At 34.8% G+C, this 24,345-nt stretch overlaps 1 protein-coding gene across 1 annotated transcript; it reads left to right on the top strand.

The window, feature by feature from the left end:
• Nucleotides 1-1,568: 1,568 nt before the first annotated feature.
• Nucleotides 1,569-23,871, top strand: LOC107601154 (rabphilin-3A-like). Its single transcript, XM_016293210.1, has 15 exons — nucleotides 1,569-1,665; nucleotides 5,817-5,982; nucleotides 6,576-6,718; nucleotides 10,372-10,584; nucleotides 10,914-11,060; nucleotides 11,277-11,429; nucleotides 13,552-13,631; nucleotides 14,555-14,629; nucleotides 16,046-16,155; nucleotides 17,453-17,579; nucleotides 17,689-17,745; nucleotides 18,704-18,858; nucleotides 20,873-20,954; nucleotides 21,436-21,532; nucleotides 23,259-23,871. Exons 2-15 carry the CDS (start codon nucleotides 5,834-5,836, stop codon nucleotides 23,387-23,389), a joined length of 1,719 nt encoding a protein of 572 aa, XP_016148696.1. The 5' UTR covers nucleotides 1,569-1,665; nucleotides 5,817-5,833; the 3' UTR covers nucleotides 23,390-23,871.
• The last annotated feature ends 474 nt before the right edge of the window (nucleotides 23,872-24,345 follow it).

Here is a 24,345-nt window from a genome sequence, read left to right as displayed (position 1 = left end):
TACTAATCAAAAATTAAGTTTTGATATATTTACAGTAGGAAATTTACAAAATATCTTCATGGAACATGATCTTTACTGATCTATAAGAGAAATCTATAATTTTGACCCATGCAATGTATTGTTGGCTATTGCTACAAATATACCCCAGCGACTCAACACTGCTTTTGTGCTGCAGGGTCACAGATATCTCGGCTGGATCGTGCATGCACTCTTTTACTGGTGTAAACATACTGTAGTAATGAACTGAACTGAATGCTAAAATCTCTTGTATGGTGTTAATGTTCTTCACTGCAGAAAGCATAACAACAGCTCATGCCATGAGAAGCATCCATGCAAAGGACTCAAGAGCAGCTTTTTCCCACTGGTCTTCAAGCTTCTCGAACGATCTGCTTGAAGAGCCTCCCCGTCACTGAGCAAGAAAAGTGACTCATTCTCAGCAGGCTTGCCAGTATTTTCCACTCTTGTCTATTTTAATGTATATATTTATTGCCTGTTCTATGACTGTGCACACTGACACTTTTAATCCATCTTATGCTTTTTTTTATATACTATGAAAACCAACTGTGGTTCTCACAGATTCTTCACTTCAGTGAAGTACTGTAAATATTTTGATCAAGCCAAGACCGGTGACATGATTGTGCATCGAAGCTTCTAGACAATTGTATCTGTTCTCCTAAATGGATGTTCCAACAGATTAAAGAGACTCAAAACCATTTTAAAAGGATATTGAAAAAGACTATATACAATATTTGATGTATTTAACACTTGATACATTAACACAGCCACACATAACATGCTCATATGCAAAAAAATACTTGCAAATGCACATTTTAACCTCTAGTCTCTCTCTCTCTCTCTCTCTCTCTCTCACACACACACACACACAAAACACCTGTGCAGATGTTTTTTTTTTGCTCCAAACTAAAGTGTGGTTTACAGAACTTTTCAGAAGATACCCATTACTGATGTTTTTATGATTTGCTGACGTAGGACTACAAGACCAGTCATCAGTCGCACGGATATATTTTTATTTAGTAATATGCATTGCTAAGATCTTCATTTGGACAACTTTAAAGGCGATTTTCTCAATATTTAGATTTTTTTGCACCCTCAGATTCCAGATTTTCAAATAGTTGTATCTCAGCCAGATATTGTCCGATCCTAACAAACCATACATCAATGGAAAGCTTATTTATTCAGATTTTTAAAAAGAAAAATGTTTTGTGGTCCAGGGTCGCATATGAATTCACATCATTAGTTAATATAATATGTTATTAGAGAATTAACTAATAACAATTTATTGATTAGCCTTCTTAATCTATGAATCATATAGATTGATCATTAGTTGCTAATGCATTAATCATTAATAAACGGTTTAGTTCTTCATGAGTTATTATACATGAACTCGTGATCATCTGTGCATTAGTTAAGCATGAATGAATGCATATTAATGCACCCGTATTGTAAAGTATTACCAATCTCATCACTGTCAGTGTACTGGGGTTTCCACAGCAAGGTAACACGGGCGTGGAATAAGTAAAGAGGGCTACAAGCAAAGCTCAGAGAAGGATTGTGCTCTCCTCATGTGCGCAGTCGCTGATTCCTCTCGCTACTGACCTCACTCCTGTAGTCCGCATTGTTTGCAGAGTGGACGGTTGTTATCAGGTAAGGATATTCGAAATAACATTTTCCTCACTTAGGCTTATTTCAAACATGTTTATTAACACAATGCATGCAAAAAGCATCATTTTCCAATCGACAATTGGTGATGAACCCTGTGGAGAACGCACGCATTCGGGTCTCAAACCTGATGAGTTTTGCCATTTATTTAATACAGAAAACCCTGCATGAAAAAAAAAGAATGGTGTCTTTTGATTTTACATCGGATGAGGTGATGGTCAGCTACAAATGCATTCTGCCCCCAGTCATCCATGCACAGGCTATATGAAATGATATCGACATGATGGCTGAACAATGGTTGCTGTAAAAATATGAATCTATGTGAGCTTTAGGTGAGGAATATCTATCGATGGTCGCATTCGTGTGTGCTGTCTTTTAGAAGATAAGCCTAAGGTGTGTCATCTCAATGCGGGTTTTGCTTCTGCTTTACACTGAGAGAGGAGAGAGGCAAGGTGCGTTCCTCTAATGGTACAAAAGACGAGATCGCGAGCGCCTCGGCTCTTATTGCGCAGCAAGGCATTGATCAAGATCGCTTTGTGCATTTTAGAGCTATTAATACTAGACTACAACAGTGGGAGTGTATGGCCAGGCACATGCTTTCAGGGGTATCCAAGCAAGTGTTTTCTGTAGAGATGCGACCTAGTTCCACTCATCACATATTTAGTCATTCTGCTTGTTTGCGGTGGAGTTTTGGAATGGGTTTCTCTGTATCGATCCGCTTCAGTTTGAGCATGCAGAATGATATTTGATGTATTTTCCTTGCAGAAGGAAATTGATGAAGGCGGGGATTCTTGCAGTCAAATGACTACACACATTTTATTTGTAGCCTACTGCTGAGATTTAATGAGATGACTGCTGTTGATAACAGATGCAAGGCGTCTACAGTAAAAAAACATTTCAGGACAAAAAATCAAAAAATTGTATTATGCGTCACTGTAGAGCAGTGATGTGGAAAGATATTGGGAAAAGGGTATTAGACAGTATGTGTCGCTATAGATTTGTATTTATTGATTGGTTGCATGCAAACTGTGTTCTTATAGAGCAGTACAGTTTTGGCTTTTTGCTGTACTGTGTAATGTAATGGTTCTGTCTCGATTAGTTTTATGGATTTTGGGACCTCTCACCTTGGGACAAAACAAAATGTGCTATTGGATATTAGGCCAACATGTAGGCTAAGTGAAGTATCTGACACATTTACTCCGCTTTCAGAAATCTTTCATTGTGGTGGCAGATATACACTGTAATGCATTTAGTAGGCAAATAAAAAAAAAAGGTTTTCTTTGCAGGAATGGACACTATGCTCTTGAAATGTACCAATGCTGGCAGAGCATGCAAATGCGAATTTGTTTGGACAGTTCGAATTTGTATAAGAACTCATGCAAATATTATAACTTTTTATTTTTTGTCTTGTTTTTGTAGAGTTTAAATGAGATCTCTAGCCATACTAATCCACATATTGTGCTGTACATACAGTCATTTTGCTATGGAGGAAGTGACCTTATTAAGCCCACACATTTTCCATGTGTTCTTCATATCTGAGTATCCCTGTAATAAATCAAAGATTAATTTCTCCATCTACGTTGATTATCGATTAAAGCTTTAGTATTTGTCATTTTTCAGCATCCAATTTGGGTTCAAATGTGACTGGCCACTATTATTTTAATGTCTTAGGTACTGGCTACTTTTCAGCTTTTAGCAGTTTAGAGGTGACAAATGGTTTGTGTAAAGCACATGCATGTAGAATTAAAGACATTGCATGGAATTTCGCATCACCTACATGCATAACTATATATGAACCTTTATTTAGTGCAACAAAATCAATGTAAACAGAAACTGGGACAGAACTATGTGTTAAAATATCAGTGAAAGTCAAGGACAGCAATGTGGACAAAATCAAATATTACAAATAAAATCATTTAATTTAACACCTTAAAAATGAGCAATGACTGCATGGACATATCTTTGAATATAGGTTAATTTAGTTAGAGTGCGTAATTGGCTCGTATTGTGATTGTGTGTGTGTGTGTGCCTTTATGTAGGCAGTGTTTGAATTTGCTGCTTGCAATTCATTTTTAGAACTTAGATAAGCCTAGATAAGCCTTCTGCATAAGAAGTGCTGTTTCTACCGGCCAAATGTGCTTTCAACACAGTAAGCATCTCAAATAGTTCTGCATTTCTGACAGACGTGAGAGTCTGTGGATAATATTACAGTGATAGAAACTCAATATCCACCACTGTACAGTGACATGAATAACTTATGCTAATAAGTATGGTTTACTGTTTATTGTTTGTTTTTGTTGTATTTGTCCTCACCCTTAGTTATTTGTGTATTTGTATATTTATATATGAACTGTTTCAGTGTCAAATGAATTACAGTTCAACATGATTTTAATCTTTTTCGATAATGGCAATATATATGCACTGGTTTCATTCCGATCAGGCAAACAATCTGCAAAAGTAGATTTCACATTATAATTGGCTCGTATTGTGATTTGTGTGTGTGTGCCTTTATGTAGGCAGTGTTTGAATTTGCTGCTTGCAATTCATTTTTAGAACTTAGATAAGCCTAGATAAGCCTTCTGCATAAGAAGTGCCAAATGTGCTTTCAACACAGTAAGCATCTCAAATAGTTCTGCATTTCTGACAGACGTGAGAGTCTGTGGATAATATTACAGTGATAGAAACTCAATATCCACCACTGTACAGTGACATGAATAACTTATGCTAATAAGTATGGTTTACTGTTTATTGTTTGTTTTTGTTGTATTTGTCCTCACCCTTAGTTATTTGTGTATTTGTATATTTATATATGAACTGTTTCAGTGTCAAATGAATTACAGTTCAACATGATTTTAATCTTTTTCGATAATGGCAATATATATGCACTGGTTTCATTCCGATCAGGCAAACAATCTGCAAAAGTAGATTTCACATTGAATTCAAAACAGTTCATTTAGAAGGTGATTTTGTCTAAAATGTTCACTTCTAGCTATAAAGCGTCTGACATTTGCACAAGATATGGCTATAGTATGACCTGATGCCAATCCAAAACAAGTCAAGAGTAATGGTAAGCAAGACCAGCCCAACTAATTATTATAGAAGAGAAAGAAATGTATGAATAAATACAAAAATAAATGAATGGAAAACGTCTAAATAAATGTGGGAATACATATATTTGGGAATAAATAAATATTAAATATTAAATAAAAAATAATGAAATATAAAAAATAAATATTATATCAATGTATAAATAAGAATAATACAAAAATAAATTCAGGACTAAATTTAATGAAAACGTAATTGTATTTGTTTTATCGAGCCACATGTTCCATTATTTATTTATTATAAATTTTTTCTGCACTTTTGGTCCTCCATATAACACTAAACTAATGATTTTATTTATAGTAATTGATATTGATGAAGCAAAGTTGTTTGGGGGGAGTAGGTCTATCATGTTGCATAAATTAGCCTACTTGTGAATTACTTTTCATACAGATTTAAGTTACAACCCCAAATGAATTAGTCTTCATTGTAGTGCCCTCTATTGGTGGTTTGGAGGAGCAAATTTGAAGCCAGTCTAGGCAGTGATAAAATAATACATACGTTTCATAATCTTTTATTAGATTTTTAAGTCTTTTTATTGAATTTGTTATAAAACACACAAGACGACAGCAACCAGCATATACCCTTGCTTCTTGTTCAAATGTTAAGCATGCTACAAAAAATAATTGTTTGATTATATGATTAACGCACAGTATATATATATGTATGTGTGTGTGTGTGTGTGTGTGTGTGTGCATGTTTATGTGGTTTATGAGGACACAAATTTGTATATTAACATGGGTATGACATAGGTATTACAACGAGAAGGTGATTTATGAGGACATTTTCAGTGTCCCCGTAATTCAAAAGGCTTATAAATAATTCAGAATTAGTTTTTTTGTAAATCTAAAAATGCAGAAAGTCTCCTGTGAGGGGTAGGTTTAGGGGTAGGGTTGGTGTAGGACAATAGAATATACGGTCTGTACAGTATAAAAACCATTACGCCTATGGAGAGTCCCCATAAACCATAAAAACAAACCTGTGTGTGTGTGTGTGTGTGTGTGTATTCACTGTTATTCATTCTTGCGTCACAGGTTCCAGTGATTTCACGATGACAGACGCGGTGATGGGCACGAAAGGTGTCCATGTGCAGTCTGGACCGTGTCTCGGTGCAGAGCTGACTGATGAAGAGAAGGAGATCATCAACAGCGTAATCGTCCGCGCCGAAAAAATGGAGGCAATGGAGCAAGAGAGGATTGGGTAGGAGAGAGATTATGGATGTTTATTGATTGTCATCGCCAACTTGTACAGTACAATACAATACAATACAATGTTTATTTAAATAGCACATTTGTGACCCTGGAGCACAAAACCAGTCATAATCTGAATAAATAAGCTTTCCATTGATGTATGGTTTGTTAGGACAGGACAATATTTGGCCGAGATACAACTATTTGAAAATCTGGAATCTGAGGGTGCAAAAAAATCTAAATATTGAGAAAATCATCTTTAAAGTTGTTCAAATGAAGTTCTTAGCAATGCATATTACTAATCAAACATTAAGTTTTAATATATTTACGGTAGGAAATTTACTAAATATCTTCATGGAACATGATCTTTACTGAATATCCAAATGATTTTTGGCATAAAAGAAAAAAATATACCACAATATTTATTTATTAAAGGTTACATTATTTTGAATATTTTGAAAGAAGATTATGCACAGAAGCATAAGCAACAGCAAGGACATGCCGATTATTTTGCTTATATTTACTATAGTGCCAATATAAGAGTAAGGCACTGTATATGTTAACATAATGACCAATATGCACTCTCTGTTTTATTGATGATAGACGTCTGGTGAATCGTCTGGACAACATGAAAAAAGCTGTTTGTGGGGACGGAGTGTCACGCTGCCTTTTATGTGGAGAGCAGCTGGGTGCCGGAGGTGATAGATCAGTGGTTTGTGAGGACTGTAAAAAGGTGAGAAACTACCGTATTGGCCCGAATATAAGACGATGGTTTTTTCTTGGAAATACATCTGAGAAAACGCGGTTGTCTTATATTCAGGGTCTAGACTTTGACATGTCAATAATACACCCACAACAATAGGTGGCGCCAAATACACATACAACGAGTGTACCGTGAAATACAGTAATGTAATGCGTGTTGTAAAGATCGCGAGTAAAAACAAAAGAGAAAGAAAAGCTTACAGTTGCATGAGTCGTGACTGTCACGTTAGCCTGCTGGGACCAAACTCTTTGTGATTTTAAAACTTAAGACAGTACCCAGATTTGAAGACTACAGTAAGATTTAACTTCTACTGTTAATAAGATTTTGGTAGGCTACTATTAGATGGATAGCCTAAATGTCCTAATTCAGATGGGCTACCTGTTTTTTTTATTTTTATGGTATATCAAAAAGTGTATATTTTTTAAAATGTGATTGTTGGTGCATTTTACCAGTTTTTACCATACTTTCAAAACAAAAATTAAAATAGGAAAAATATGCAATATGAAAATAATTGAAGACAAAGTGTGTTTTACTGAGAAAAAACAAGATTTGGTTTTTAAAAAGCATTTTTCCAAAAGGTACATCTGGAAAAAGGGGGGTCGTCTTATATTCGGGCCAATAAGGTAATTCAAATAAAATGAACCAAAATAATATTATCTAAATGGAAGCTCATGTTTAGATCATTTGAATTCTTATGGGAGTGCTATACATTTGGTACATGCAATAAAATAAATAACACAACAAAAGGGACGCTAATGGAATTAGATTCTGAAACGTTAAAGGCACAATATGTAAGATTTTCGTAATAGAATATCCAAAAACGACTTGCACAGCGTGATATATTTCATGCAGTTGTGTACTTACATTATCCCAAAAGTTCCCAAGGATTTGTATATCCAGAGAAATTCCTATTTGAAATAAAAGCTCGTCTATCAATGACGTAACATCCGCACTATCCTCAGTTTCCGCTTGTAGAAACTATGGCAGCACACGACACAAATGCCGAGTTAAACTAAATCCATTACGGCTGTCGCGAATAAAATGAAAAGTGTTGACCGCAGCATTAAATTTAGATCCGCTCAATGTTGCGCCATGATGTTTTACGTGTTTTTACAGCGTTGCGCATTATAACCAATCACACACGAGTCCGTTGAGCTTATGAATGCAATGGCCAATCAGAGGCGTTCAGATAAAATGAACCAAAATAATATTATCTAAATGGAACCTCATGTTTAGATCATTTGAATTCTTATGGGAGTGCTATACATTTGGTACATGCAATAAAATAAATAACACAACAAAAGGGACGCTAATGGAATTAGATTCTGAAACGTTAAAGGCACAATATGTAAGATTTTCGTAATAAAATATCCAAAAATAAGAAACAAGATGATTTTACATTTAAACCATTGCTTCCAGGTAAAATACAAGTCCATAATCCATAATAACGCTTTCTCCAGTGAAAAAGTCCATCCTCTGCTGTCCTCTCACATCAAAATCCACACACATATTAGTTTAGAGCTGTTTTGGCTTGTTAACGGTGCTTGATCTGTGCAGATTTCACTCCTGATTCAAACCAGACCACTTTATCACTGAAGGAAGTAATATTATGAATGAATAACTCATTCTAATATATTTCTAAGAATAACTAAGCAATGGTTTGAAGTTAAAATAATAATGAAAAAAGCTAAATTTCCATTTTTGGGTGAACTATTCATCTATTTGTCACAATAAACTGGGAAAGTAATGCCACCAATATTATATAAAAAAATATCCCTTTAATTTATAAAAATAAAAAAATTCTTTACAGATGTAATATATGATGAAGGGATTATATACAATGTTGTTATTCTGAATATTAGCACAATTGCAAATGATTTTATACAACAGATTCATATAAAAGGAGTATATGACACTGAAGACTGGAGGAATGATGCTGAAAATTCAGCTTTGATCACAGGAATAAAATACAGTTGACTATATATTCACATAGAAAACAGTTATTTTAAATTGTAATAATATTCTCTTCTGCATCTGAACGAACAAATACACCTCGCCAGATTAAACATTCAAACACAAAAAGAAGTGAAAGAGCTTAATTCAGCACTATGTCTCACAGCCCTTGAACACCGAATTGAGTTTTGCCTCTTCTTGCTCTTGAACCGACAAATACGTTATGTCGAAACACCCATCTTGGTGAGTATCCTCGAAATACTGTCGGTTATGTCTTAAGGGAACGTGAACAGTGGAGAAAGAAATCGGATGTGTATCATTATATTGGATGCATTGTAGGCCTGGGCGATAAAACGGTATCGATATTTATCGACGGTACACCTTCTTCGATAACGATATAAAAAATGTCCGATATAGTGCACGATATAGGCACGTGCTATGAGTGACGCCGACAGCACACACGAACACGAACACATGCTGAGTGCTGTGCCTGCCTGTGATGAGGAGATTGTGAATAAAGAATGAATATTAGTAGAATTTAAAATTTGCATCAGGGAGCGTCATCAGTGGCGCGCGAGATGCGGTGATGTAAGTGACGTTGTTGCATTTTAATGTTTTGTTAGTCTAGCCCACGAGATGCGCCGCTGCTGCGTTATTCATTCAAAATATTAGAGAAATATAGAAGCTCAATGCGGAGAAGATCTTGATTAGGTTAAAACCGAAACCAAGCCATTCACACTGATGCATATTCAGCGCACTTTTTAGTCGGACAAATATGACTGCTGCACTCGCGTCTCACCATGCAAAGTTAAAACAGTTTAAACTTTTAGAAAACACGTCGTGAATTTGTGGAGGTTTATTCCTTTTCACTGCGTCTCTTATGTTTTTAAAGGCAATCTGTGTGATGGGCGCTTCGGCTCTTTGTATTAAGCAGTGCATAAATACATGATGCTGTTTTGTTCATAATTGTTTATGCAATTTACTAAATTATATTTGATTTTTATGAGTTAATTTAGACGTAATGCACGGGTTTTTTTTAGAGTTACTTCCTTGCATTGACAATTTAAATGCGCTGCATTATTTTGTTCATTGCGCCCTCCTGTGGCCTCGGGAGACAAGACAAAAGTTTCCTCAAGACCTATTTAATCTGCATATAAAACATTAGAAATTTGATATTTGTTTAATTTTTATTTTGTGTTTGATTGTTAAAACAAAAAATATTTGTTGTTTGTCTCAATAAATTGGGTTAATTTAAAAATACAGTGGTTAAATGTAAAAAAAAAAATTCTATTGCTCTTTGTTTTAAAAAAATGAATAAAAAATGTCAATAATTATCGATACCGAACGATATGAAACATTATATTGTTGATACATTTTTTTGCTATATCGCCCAGCCCTAATGCATTGTCTCTTAAAGTGACCGCTCCTAATTGACCAGCTGCTGTCGGGGTCCTTAATGTTAATCTAAAAAATTAAAAGAGAGAAAATCACTCGCTGCTCTTTACTGAATTACTTTGTAGTTTTAACAAGAATTAATCTATATTTAATTTATACAGTGACTATGCAATGACATGTTACATTTGATTACCAAATGTCATCTACAAACTTGAAAAAACTTAAACATTGCTTAATTTGTACCTTGTTCTATTTATTTATTTGTGCTATTTACACGATTTCAAACAGGGCCCACGCGTACAACCGGGGCCCCGCAAACTCCAGCTACGGCCCTTATTGCCCAAAAACCACCTGTGGCTCCGAAACCTACTCACCTTCAAACTCACAGTTACTCAGAGGCGGATGGAGATGCGGGAAGCTCCCAGAATACCCCAGTGCTGATGAAGAAGACGGTGAACGTCCACGCGGCCAGACCAGTCCCATCAGGCACATTCCAGCCGGGTAACAACAAACATGCACACAGACAACAAACATTCTTTATAGTATTGCATAAAAATATGCCTCAAGCATGCATGCATTTTGTCTATTACAAGTGCACACAATACAATTTAGGAGTATTTGCTTTTGAGATAAGATGTTTGCAATTGTTTGCTTTTGAGATATATTTGTGATATTTTGAATTCAGTGCTTCATTTTGCAAGAGATGTGAGGCATTTTGCATTTTGTGTGTGCAATTCTTGGATTTGTGTGTAAAGTTTTGAAAATGTGTGTAAGCAGTTGAAAAACACTGTAATATAGTAGAAACTGAAGAGTTTTTTTGTCCCTACCAGCTGCTCAGGAGGCAGAGAGAGGATCCTATCAGTCCATTAGCACTGCGTCTCATGTGCAGGAGAGAGCCCATCCCGCAGAGAGAGCGGAGATGAAGCCTGCTCCGCCAGCGGACGACGACCTACAAGTGCACACAATACAATTTAGGAGTATTTGCTTTTGAGATAAGGTGTTTGCAATTGTTTGCTTTTGAGATATGTTTGTGATATTTTGAATTCAGTGCTTCATTTTGCAAGAGATGTGAGGCATTTTGCATTTTGTGTGTGCAATTCTTGGATTTGTGTGTAAAGTTTTGAAAATGTGTGTAAGCAGTTGAAAAACACTGTAATATAGTAGAAACTGAAGAGTTTTTTTGTCCCTACCAGCTGCTCAGGAGGCAGAGAGAGGATCCTATCAGTCCATTAGCACTGCGTCTCATGTGCAGGAGAGAGCCCATCCCGCAGAGAGAGCGGAGATGAAGCCTGCTCCGCCAGCGGACGACGACGACGAGGCCAACAGCTATGACTCCGATGAAGCCAGTAAGCAGCTCCTCAGTGACTTCTTCTTCTTCTTCTTTGACCGTGACTAGAAGAAGCATGTCTTAAAAAGTATCTTCATAATCATTGTGAGACTTGCTGTCAATTTTCTCATTGTTGGTGGAAAGAAGAGACCTTTGTGGGATTTTGCTATAGAAAGTTGTAAACTACAAGTACTGTAATCAGTGCTATAGTTCACCTGTAGGTTTTATTCTATATTCACATTAATTACTAAGCAGAGTTTAGAGTTGCAGAATGTGTTGATCTAAGATCTAACTTAAATTTTTTTATGTTGCTTGCATAAAATGTTGTGCAAGAGAAAACGTCACATTACTTTTTTTACACTTATATTTAGGTTTTTATTTATTTATTTTGCAGTTCTTTGAATATTTATGGATTTAAAATTTCTTTTACATTTCTATGTATAGCTAAGTATATATTTATTTATTTTTGTTTTGTTTTAAAAAAATTTGTATTTATTAATTTTTTTTACATTTCTTTGTATATTTATGTATTTATTTATGCATACATTTTTTTAAATTCTTTATATATGTACTTATGTATGTAGTTTTGCTTTGTTTACATTTCTTTGTATATTTATGTATTTATTTATGCATACATTTTTTTAAATTCTTTATATATGTACTTATGTATGTAGTTTTGCTTTGTTTACATTTCTTTGTATATTTAATTATTGTTTTTAGATTTCTTTGCATATTTTATATTTATTTGTTAATTAAATTTATATTTAATTATGTATCTATTTATTTATTTAAATGTTTTTATTCAAATTTTTGCAGATGTGGCTTTCCTTCGCCTAATCAACTATATTCCCTGTTTACAAAATATTTGAAATATATTTACAATTTGAAACATATTTAATTTGAAACATATTTTGGCATGGTTAAAAGGATTTTCTACGGTGGACCAGTAGTGCACAACGAAATTAAAAAATAAAACATAAGCTCACAATACAATGAAATTAAGCCACAACACAACGGAAATGCTCCCGACCACTAGGTGGCAGTTGTTCTGCAGAAACGGGCAATTGTGCGCAAGAGCAGAACTGTCTAAATCGAAAATATTATAGATTTTTCTGCTCGATACATGAATCGATACATTAAGATTACCAGGATATCAAAACATTCAGTAAAAACAAGTTGTTAATGTTTTTATTCAAATTTTTGCAGATGTGGCTTTCCTTTTTTGACGGGCAATTGTGCGCAAGAGCAGAACTGTCTAAATCGAAAATAATATAGATTTTTCTGCTCGATACATGAATCGATACATTAAGATTACCAGGATATCAAAACATTCAGTAAAAACAAGTTGTTCATTTAAAAATCGATTACACATATTAACATGGGCGTCGGAAGCAAAATAAATGTCCTCCCCCAGAAACAATTTACTGGAGTATATGCCATTTTCTGTAGTGTGGTGCCTTATAATTAATAGTGTCTATTTACACAAAGTGCAAATAGGCCGCCTGGTTGGCTGCGGCTATTTACTTCACCTCCGCCCACTAACGTGACAACATTACAAAAGACGGCTGCTTAACAATATTTCCAGTGGCGTAAGTCGTAACGCGGCTTGCGTAGTGTTTTTGATGCGAGTGGCCCGAGTTCGAGTCCGTCTTTTGCCGAAATCGTTCTTCTCCCTTTTCACATCTTTTGTTTTCAATAAAAATAAAAATCAAGGAAATAATCTAAAAGTTGAAATAAAGTATCAGGTAGGGTTAGGTGTATCTGAGCAGCAGATGCTGATGCTTTGTTTACTTTGCTGTGTCTCGGGAGTGCAGTTTTTTTCATTTCATTGTGTTGCACTACTGGGCCACCGTAATTTTCACCATGCATGGTGTTAGTTTTAGATTTGGCAAAACAACTTGTTTTAACACCATTAGATGTCGCTGTTGCATAACATTTTAAATACTCGATAACGCGTGCATTTGTGGTGTGTGTGTATGTTTGAGAGAGTGTTTCAATTAAATGAAGTGCAACAGAGAGGAGCAACATAATTATTTATAGCACACACGGAAATGTAGAGCTGTGAGATTAGATTCTGCTTCTCATGCATTCAAACTTAATGAAATGCTTGAGCCTAATGCAATATATTGCTTTTGTTTCAGCAACTCTGGGATCACTGGAGTTCACTTTACTGTATGACCAAGGGAACAACAGCCTTCACTGCAGCATTATTAGAGCGAAGGTATCTTCAATGTTTTCATATATTAATATTAAAAGTCTCGCACACAGACAAAAATGAATATATTGTCTTTGTGGGCTAATTATGTTGTAATATTACTGAGATATGTATTTATTATCATGCAACAGTTTGTTCGGATCCTTGAATATTTTAATTTGGATGAGTTGGATATTTAGTCCCTTACTTTCACAGTTTTTTCACAGTTATGAACGCTCTTCATAGGACATAATGACAAAAATCTAAGTCAGTTTGAAGATTTAGAAATGTTATATGTGACCCTGGAGCACAAAAGCAGTGTTAAGTCGCTGGGGGATATTTGTAGCAACAGCCAACAATACATTGTATGGGTCAAAATTATAGATTTTTCTTTTATGCCAAAAATCATTAGGATATTAAGTAAAGATCATGTTCCATGAAGATATTTTGTAAATTTCCTACCGTAAATATATCAAAACTTAATTTTTGATTAGTAATATGCATTGCTAAGAACTTCATTTGGACAACTTTAAAGATGATTTTCTCAATATTTAGATTTTTTTGCACCCTCAGAATCCAGATTTTCAAATAGTTGTATCTCGATAAAATATTGTCCGATCCTAACAAACCATACATCGCTTATTTAATCAGCTTTCAGATCATGTATGAATCTCAATTTCGGGAAATTGACCCTTATGACTGGTTTTGTGGTCCAGGGTCACATCCAGATTTTCAAATAGTTGTATCTCGATAAAATATTGTCCTATCCTAACAAACCTTACATCGCTTATTTAATCAGCTTTCAGATCATGTATGAATCTCAATTTCGGGAAATTGACCCTTATGACTGGTTTTGTGCTCCAGGGTCACATACTGTATGTGTAATATTGCACTGTGCTTGATTTCTGTGTTGTGACATAATTTTAAGTTATTGTAATATTTTCTCGTAGGGTTTGAAACCGATGGATTCGAACGGACTGGCAGATCCTTATGTCAAGCTTCATCTGTTACCGGGTGCGAGCAAGGTGAGATCATGGGCTGTTTAGTGCACTGCTTGTACCTCAAATATGAATAACTCTGAATAATGCCTGTAATGTTTACTATAGCAATAGTTCAACACTTTTGTAATGGACCCTTTTGACAGACCGTGATGACGCAATTCCACAGTTATTAACATTGTAAATCTGGAATGTTTTTAAATTATTTAATGCACACTATATTTTATTACCTTGATATTAATTTACAGAAAAATGGTCAACTCTGTTGCTGAGGGAGTGACAGCAAATTTAACATCTTTCTCTAGTCTGGCCAACGTATTCAATCTCTCAATATTTTTGGATTTTGAAAAAAAATTAGCTATTGGGGCAAATATGAATGCAAAAATGTTATATTTGTTGTAGTTTCCATTCACCAATATATAAGTTTACGCAACTATGATGACGTGAAAAGGTGAAATTTTTTTTTTTGGTCATTTACAGAGTTACAGACATTTTTCTGGTATTCATTATTAAAATTATAATGAAAACATTATAATACTATAGAGGCCAGTCTCATAAAGTAGGTTTAAGTGGCTTCTCGGTTAACTTTGAGTGTAGTTTGACCATTAGTTTTTCAGTCTCACGAAGGTAGAACACGTTTACAGTGTTCATCATCATAGTAACGAATGTACTAGACATGGCAAGTTTTGTTCTGGGTAAGAGATTATAAACCAAAACTGGACCAATCCAACCAATCATGTCTCTGATGCAAGAAAGCCACGGCCCCTGTATCTCTTTCATCACAAAAAGCATATTCACAAAATTGGTCATGATTATTTGCTATATTTTATATAATAATTATATGTATTCTATTCTGAAATTTAAGCTGCATAAAAAAAATCTGTATTGTTGCTGGTCTCTTATTGCATATATTATTTATTGAGAACAAGGGCATATGAACAATCTAGTAAAGTCTAGTGATCAAGATCCACAAACCTGTAATGCATTACCCTTCAGCAATTATATTTGGACAACTAATTGTAAACTTTATAGGATTTTGCATTGTATTATTGTATGATATACAGTGCCTGATATAAACTCACAGTTGTGTGTTACAAAGTCAGAATTGAGAGCTATAAACTTTTAATTACAAGAAAATATCAGAATTATGAGATGACTTTTCCCCCTCAGAATTGGACCTAATTGCAATTTAATATCTCACTTTTCTCAATTCTGAGAAAATAAGTCAGAATTATGGAATATAAACACAAATTGCAAGAAAAAAAGAGATAAAAGTTATTTTTTATCCCGTGGTGGAAACAGACTTATATAGTTTTAAGACTAAAGTGATCTGAATCGGTTTGGCTCCGCTAGCTTCACGAGACGGGCCTCAATTATGCAAAAGCTTCTTTTATTCTGCTCAAGCAATGACGGTTAAACAAAGCATCTTTGCTGTCAATGCAGTCAACTAAATTACGCACCAAGACCCTACGCAACACTCGCAACCCGACCTGGAATGAGACGCTGGTGTACCACGGGCTGACAGACGACGACATGCAGCGCAAGACCCTCAGGTTTTTTTTATTTTTACAAAATATCTTCATGGATCATGATCTTTACTTAATATCCTAATGATTTTGGGCATAAAAGAAAAATCAATAATTTTGACCCATACAATGTATTTTTGACTATTGCTACAAAAATACCTGTGCTACTTAAAGGGATAGTTCAGAGTCCAAAATTTGATGTTTATCTGCTTCTGAACTGTCCCCAGGGCATCCAAGATGTAGGTGACTTTGTTTCTTCAGTAGAACACAAACTGAGATTTTTAACTCAAACCGTTGCAGTCTGTCAGTCGTATAATGGAAGTGGATGGGAATCACGGCTTTGAGAGTCAAAAAAACATACACAAACAAAACCAAATTAAACCCTGCGGCTCGTGACGATACATTGATGTGTAAAGACACGAAACGATCAGTCTGTGCAAGAAACTGAACAGTATTTATATCGTTTTTTACCTCTGATGCACTGCAATGTCTGAACTGTCCTGAGCGCGTCCTCGACAGCCGGTGCGTGACGTGTCTTCTTCTTCTTCTTGCTTTACGGCAGATCGCTGACTTATAAGTGCATTACCGCCACCTATCTCGCAAATGGACCATTGACACTCTATCTACAATCTCAATTAGGAGTGTCAATTATCCATTTGAGAGATAGGTGGCGGTAATGCACTTATAGGTCTGCGATCCGCCATAAAGCAAGAAGAAGAAGAAGACGCGTTACGCACTCAGGACGCGCTCAGGAAAGTTCAGACATTGCGGTGGATCAGAGGTAAAAAAACTATATAAATACTGTTCAGTTTCTTGCACAGACCGATCGTTTCGTGTCTTTACACATCAATGTATCGTCACGAGCCGCAGGGTTTAATTTGATTTTGTTTGTGTATGTTTTTTTGACTCTCAAATCCGTGATTCCCATTCACTTCCATTATACGACTGACAGACTGCAACAGTTTGAGTTAAAAATCTCAGTTTGTGTTCTACTGAAGAAACAAAGTCACCTACATCTTGGATGCCCTGGGGACAGTTAAGAAGCAGATAAACATCACATTTTCATTTTTGGCTGAACTATCCCTTTAAGACTGGTTCTGTGCTCCAGGGTCATATTTTAGTATTCACTTACACTTGTGTTATCTCAGTTAGTTTCCAAGGCAACACATCTAATTGTGTCCAATATTGTAATAATATATTTTATTTGAGCATTATTTCACTTCCAATTAATTAGCTAATCATAGACTAAAGAAAGTATTCGAGCGATATGTTCTACATATTGTACATTCAGTGTTCATGGATTTAAGGGGTTTTGTTTGTGCAGAATATCTGTCTGTGATGAAGACAAGTTTGGTCACAATGAGTTCATCGGAGAAACCAGATTTGCGCTGAAAAAACTCAAGTTCAATCAGAAGAAAAACTTGAACGTGTGTCTAGAGAGGGTTGTGCAGGTCAGTGTTTTATACACATATCACATATTAACAAACATTGCTGAATTCACAAAATTATATACGTCTTTCAAATATGAAAGGAAAAAACTGCCTCTCTCTTTCCCTTTAGACAAAAAGGACATCGACTGCAGGCGGTGCACGAGGAATCACTCTCTATGAGGATGAGGTGAATGCTTAAACTCATATTCATAAGGGTATACCAGATTATTGACATCACCTAACAATATATTTGCATTAAGATTAAAATTAAGGTAACATTCGGCCTTACAGATTGGCACCTGTTTGCCATGGATGCATTATAATTAGCATTAATCTTTGTTCTATGTAACTACTAAAGTACTTAAGCACTTTTTTAAAAGTATGCCAACTACAGAAATAGTATGCTTAAGTTTGAGCTGAAAGTAATGTTTTTTTTGCAATTAATGTATTATAGTTTAAATTTATATTAAATGCACCTAGCCGAACTTTAGTGTGATTTCTTGAGCCACTTAAGTACATTTTATATGTAATTTCATAATTACTTCTATTGTCCTTGAAATATGGTTGAAGTACTGCTGAACGTACTGACAAGCATTTATGGTAAACTAAAATATACTTTAATGTTATTTATATTAAAACTTGTCATGTATTTAAATACATTTGTTGTAATTGAGTACATTTAAAATATATTAACTTTAAATGTAATATCGAAAAACGCACTACAGTTAAAATTAAAAGTACTTTACATGTGCTTTTAGTATGTTAGTCTACATATCAAAATAAGTGTACTTCTTTAAGCACGACAAAAGATCATTAAAACATTTAAAATGCACTTTAAAACCTTTAATTTGATGTTATTATAAAGTGCACTTTTTAAAAGTTAAAAAAAAATAGTTTTCACAATTAAGTGCACTTCTTTTTCACAAGGGTATCATTAACAGAGGTTTACAGATTAAGACTTTTCACGCTCATTTCACGTCATGTAGTGATTCCATTATTTTGTGCATCCTATGTATTTTGGTCATCACTGTTATGTGTATCAGCTGCAAATACTAATAAGTACTTCTACATTAAGTAAGTTTGCAACAAACGCTCTTGTTCTATCATTATCATCCACACTGCTTTGTTTGTTTGTGTGTGAATAGACTGGGAAGGATGGAGCTGAGCTGGAAGAGAGAGGACGAATCCTGATATCCCTCATGTACAGCAGTCAGCTGAGTCGTCTCATTGTAGGCGTTATACGCTGTGTTCACTTAGCAGCAATGGATGCGAATGGGTATTCTGATCCTTTTGTTAAAATGTGAGTTGTCAACATTTATATACATCACATTTATTATATGTTTAGGAAACAGTTATATAATTTAAAGAAATAGCTCACACAAAAACTAAAATTAGCTGGGAATGTCCTCACCCTCAGGCCATCCCAGATGTAGATGAGTTTGTTTCTTCACCAGATTTGGAGAAATGTAGCACTGCATCAGTGTCTCAGCAATGGATGCTCTGCAGTGAATGGGTGCCGTCAGAACGAGAGTCCAAACAGCTGATAAAAACATCACAAGTAATCCACACCACTCCAGTGCTAATTTTGACAGCACATTTTGATTTAGTTTTAGCCATAGACTTTTGACTAAAATGCAATTTAGTCATATTTTAGTCATCTGAATTGTTTTTAGTTTTAGTCTAGTTTCAGTCGACTAAATATCGTAAGATTTTAGTTGACTAAATCTACAGTAAATTTAGTCGGCTAAAATCTAATGGGTTTAGTTACAGTGCATTTATTATGCATTTCTCTAAAATTTCCAAACTCATTATATAGGTTTGATATTAAGGTTTTATCATGATAGACACCGATTTAACTGCGGTGACACACTACATGCCTTTATGTTAAAATGAAATAAAACCACTTCTCATAAAGAACAAGAACATGGTCTTCTTTTTAATGAAATACCATTATATAAGGTAATTATGCATTCTTTAAAGCAACTTGTTTACCCTATTCTTCATTCCTTCAAGCAGACATATTTATTTTTCTATAAATAAATTTAGATTAATCTTTAAGGCTACTAAAGTTTTTCAGCCAAGAGCAGTGAGTGATTTTCTGTCTTTCTGTTGTTGCTTGATTAACATCAATGACTCGGACAATAGCAACTAAATTAGGCTGCTGTCCCTTTAAAACCGAATGCACAGCTGCAATGGATGCAATGTACTGAGACACGTTCTCCCTACTGTTTACGTTCACCTAAGACATAATCAACTGTGTTTACGTGAATACTCCTCAAAACTGATAATTCGACATCATTTTGTGTGTAATTCTCCGTTCATGCGACGCTGTGAGAGGCGCTTTCTGTGTGTGCGTGCTTCAGTGTCTGCGCTCAGAAAACCGGACCGAATTGAGTTCTCTCTTGCGTCGTCAGATTTATCCATATGTCTGCTCTTCTCTTACTCCCACATATTGACATTTTTGAAAGTTTTATGCGACGTGCAGCAAGCGTATGTTAGCTAATGTCTCGCCGGTTCATATGTACGCATCAAACCTCCGAACCGCGCAGCAGATTAGTTTTGAATGAATCTCTTTCCAAATCGTCCCTCCCTAACATTTTCGTCTCGACAAAAATTATTCGTCAACGAAATTAACACTGCACCACTCCAGTTCATCAGTTAACATCTTATGAAGCGAAAATCTGCCTGTTTGTAAGAAAAAAATCCATCATTAAGGCAATTTTAACTTCAAACTGGCTAAAATACGAAAAATTTGAAACATACTTGCAAACATCTTGGATGGCCTGACGGCGAACAAATTTTCTGCAAATTTTTTGTAAACTATTCTTTTAAGTCAACAACTCTATAAGTTATAAAAAAAATAAAAATAGTGCTGTCAAACGATTGATCGAGATTAATTGCATCCAAAATAAAAGTTTTTGTTTACATAATATATGCGTGTACTGTGTATATTTATTATGTATATATAAATACACACACGTACAGTATATATTTAAGAAAATATGTTATATTTGTATTTTAAATGTATTTTTATATAAATATATTCTTGTACGTACATGCAAATATGTTCAAAATATATACTGTACGTGTGTGTATTTATATATACATAATAAATATACACAGAACACACACATATATAATGTAAACAAAACCTTTTGTTTTGGATGCGATTAATCGCGATTAATCGTTTGACAGCACTAAAAAAATATTAAATATTATATAATTCTTAATGAGTATGTAATATGATTTTTTATTTCTATACTTCTGTAAAAATGCTTGAAAATGTGATGGTATATTTCTATGAATGGATATAGATGTCTGAAACCTGATATGGGGAAGAAAGCAAAGAACAAGACGCAGACCAAGAAGAAAACACTCAACCCTGAGTTTAATGAGGTAAGTTGTCCACCTGTAATGATGACACATATATGTTTATGAATTAAATTACGTATTTGTTTATTTGTAGGTGTGTACAAATAAACAATGATCCTAAAAAATATTGAGACAGATACAAATAGCTTGACTGACCAACAGTGTCACAAGGTTATTCATACACAAACTACTAAATATTTAAGTTCACGAGCAGGAGCTCAAAACCATGAACAGCAATGCAGCAAATAGCCAATAATATTAATAAGAGCAAAAAGTCATCAAACGTGAATGTATTTTGAATGCATTTTGACAGGAAAATAAGTCAAATTTCAGCACTTTCAAAATATTTGAGTCTACTGACAGCACTAGCAAATATATTAATGTTTAATAATCTGGTCCAACATTGTAGGAATGTGAAGCCTTGTTATTTTTTTTTGCTGCTTGGATTTTATTATCATGTTTCTTAGATTTTCCCTGTTTTGCCATGTGAACTGTTGTTTTGCAGGAATTCAGCTATGAAATTAAGCATGCAGAGCTGGCCAAAAAGACCCTTGACATCTCAGTATGGGACTATGACATTGGCAAATGCAATGACTATATAGGTATTTACGTTTATTGTAGCAACAATATTATTTATCAAACATATTTAACAATGTAATTTAAACCCCAAAAAATGCAGATCCTTTTGTAAATAACAGTGTAAAAAAGAAAATCACTTTTAAAACTCGTTCCATTATTACCCCCATAGCAGATTTTGCCTCATTTAGCAATGTCCACTTGTTATCCTTAAAGGGATAGTTCACCCAAAAATGAAAATGTGATGTTTATCTGCTTCTGAACTGTCCCCAGGGCATCCAAGATGTAGGTGACTTTGTTTCTTCAGTAGAACACAAACTGAGATTTTTAACTCAAACCGTTGCAGTCTGTCAGTCATATAATGGAAGTGAATGGAAATCACGGCTTTGAGAGCCAAAAAAACATACACAAACAAAACCAAATTAAACCCTCCGGCTCGTGACGATACATTGATGTGTAAAGACACAAAACGATCGGTCTGTGCAAGAAACTGAACAGTATTTATATCGTTTTTTACCTCTGATTTTCACCGCAATGTCTGAACTGTCCTGAGCACGTTCGCGTCTTCTTCTTCAGCCGGTGCGTGACGCGTCTTCTTTTTGCTTTACGGTGGATCTCAGACTTATAAGTGCATTACCGCCACCTATCTCTCAAATGGACCATTGACACTCTATCTACAATCTCAATTAGGAGTGTCAATGGTCCATTTGAGAGATAGGTGGCGGTAATGCACTTATAAGTCTGAGATCCACCGTAAAGCAAGAAGAAGAAGAAGACGCGTAACGCGCTCAGGACGCGCTCAGGAAAGTTCAGACAGTTCAGACATTGCAGTGCATCAGAGGTATAAAACGATATAAATACTGTTCAGTTTCTTGCACAGACCGATCGTTTCGTGTCTTTACACATCAATGTATCGTCACGAGCCGGAGGGTTTAATTTGGTTTTGTTTGTGTATGTTTTTTTGGCTCTCAAAGCCGTGATTCCCATTCACTTCCATTATATGACTGACAGACTGCAACGGTTTGAGTTAAAAATCTCAGTTTGTGTTCTACTGAAGAAACAAAGTCACCTACATCTTGGATGCCCTGGGGACAGTTCAGAAGCAGATAAACGTCACATTTTCATTTTTGGGTGAACTATCCCTTTAAAAGATGTTGATACTAGGTGTAAACATGGTCTAGATTTGTTCGATCTGACCATAGTGCCATAATTTCATCACTGACTTTCATTTCATATTCAGAATATAATTGAATGTCATATTTGTAAATGTTTTAGTAAATTGTGACCATGGACCACAAAACCAGTCATAAGTGTAAATTTTTTGAAAGTGAGATTTATGCATCATATATATAATAAACAAATAAATGGAAAGAATAAATAAGCTTTCCATTGATGTATGGTTTGTTAGGACAGGACAATATTTGGCTGAGATACAACTATTTGAAAATCTGGAATCTGAGGGTGCAAAAAAATCTAAATATTGAGAAATCATCTTTAAAGTTGTCTAAATGAAGTCCTTAGCAATGCATATTACTAATCAAACATTAAGTTTTGATATATTTACAGTAGTACAGTACATTCTTGGCATAAAAGAAAAATGTATAATTTTGACCCATACAATGTCTTGTTGGCTATTGCTACAAATATACCCCAGCGACTTAACACTGCTTTTGTGCTGCAGGGTCTCAATTATTAAATGTGTATTGTTATTACACATTGAATGTTTTAATACAACTAATATTTCACGATCAGGAGGCTGTCGGCTGGGTATCACTGCCAAAGGTGAGTGTTTGAAGCACTGGTACGAATGCCTCAAGAACAAAGACAAGAAGATCGAGCGCTGGCATACTCTGCTCAACGAGAATCACGTCTCCAGCGACTAGGCTCTTCAAGCGTTCTGCATGCCTTTAAGTTGTACTCGGCCCATTTTGCAACTCCATTCCCCTCCACTATCTGCACATCTTGGGCTATACCGACCTTGCTCTTGTCTGGCTGACACATGAAATGCTTTCAAGAAACAAAATGTGATGTCTCGAGCTCTTCTGTTCACTGTGACCCACACAAACGACTATAGGTTAGCACTGAAGTGTAAAAGAACTGCACAAATATGTCACGTTCACTAATCTGGCCACAGGAGCATTGTGTTTTTAAGTTCTAGTTTAAGAACAACTGTAGAAACTCCAAATAATTATCTTGTCTCTTAGCAATCTCTCTTATTAAAAAGTATTAGGAAAGTCTTTCGCCTTCAAAAAGAGGCCGATACAGAATGTATAAGCCCTATTTTAACCAGTCTAAGAATGTTTACAGGCCATATAGAATGTCAGGTCGAATTACTTAATTCTATTTAGCGACTTATTTAAATACTTTCAACATCAAATTTACGTGAGGCAATGTTATTTTCGTCTCACTGATATGATATAGCTTTTTGGTTAATATTTGTGAATTAGATTTTATTTTTATATTTTGAAAACTATAATTTTTTTAGAAATCACTTTAATTTTAGTTCAAGTTTTAATAATTTGGCTTTTAGTTTTTGCCATTTTTTAAATGTCTATATATATTTTTTATAAATTTTTATGGATTAGTTTAATATTTTATAAGTGTTTTACTACTACAAGTAGTAGTAAAACAAAATAAAAATGTAAGGTGAACAGATTTAAGTTTTTTTTTTAATTATTATTTTAATTTTAGTTAGCTATAATAACCCTGACATGAGGTCAAATGAACTAGCTAGTTGTTTCGGACAAATACGCAAGCAACATGTAGGGATGTTTACACAGCACAGATAAGACTAGAAATGCTAAAAACTAGAACATTTTAAAGCATTATCTGTTCGCCA

This window comes from Sinocyclocheilus grahami, unplaced genomic scaffold (assembly GCF_001515645.1).
Source record: "Sinocyclocheilus grahami isolate Dianchi unplaced genomic scaffold, SAMN03320097.WGS_v1.1 scaffold300.1, whole genome shotgun sequence".
Lineage (NCBI taxonomy): Eukaryota > Metazoa > Chordata > Actinopteri > Cypriniformes > Cyprinidae > Sinocyclocheilus > Sinocyclocheilus grahami.
Note: the sequence above shows the minus strand (reverse complement) of the source record. Positions and strands in the feature narration are given on the sequence as shown.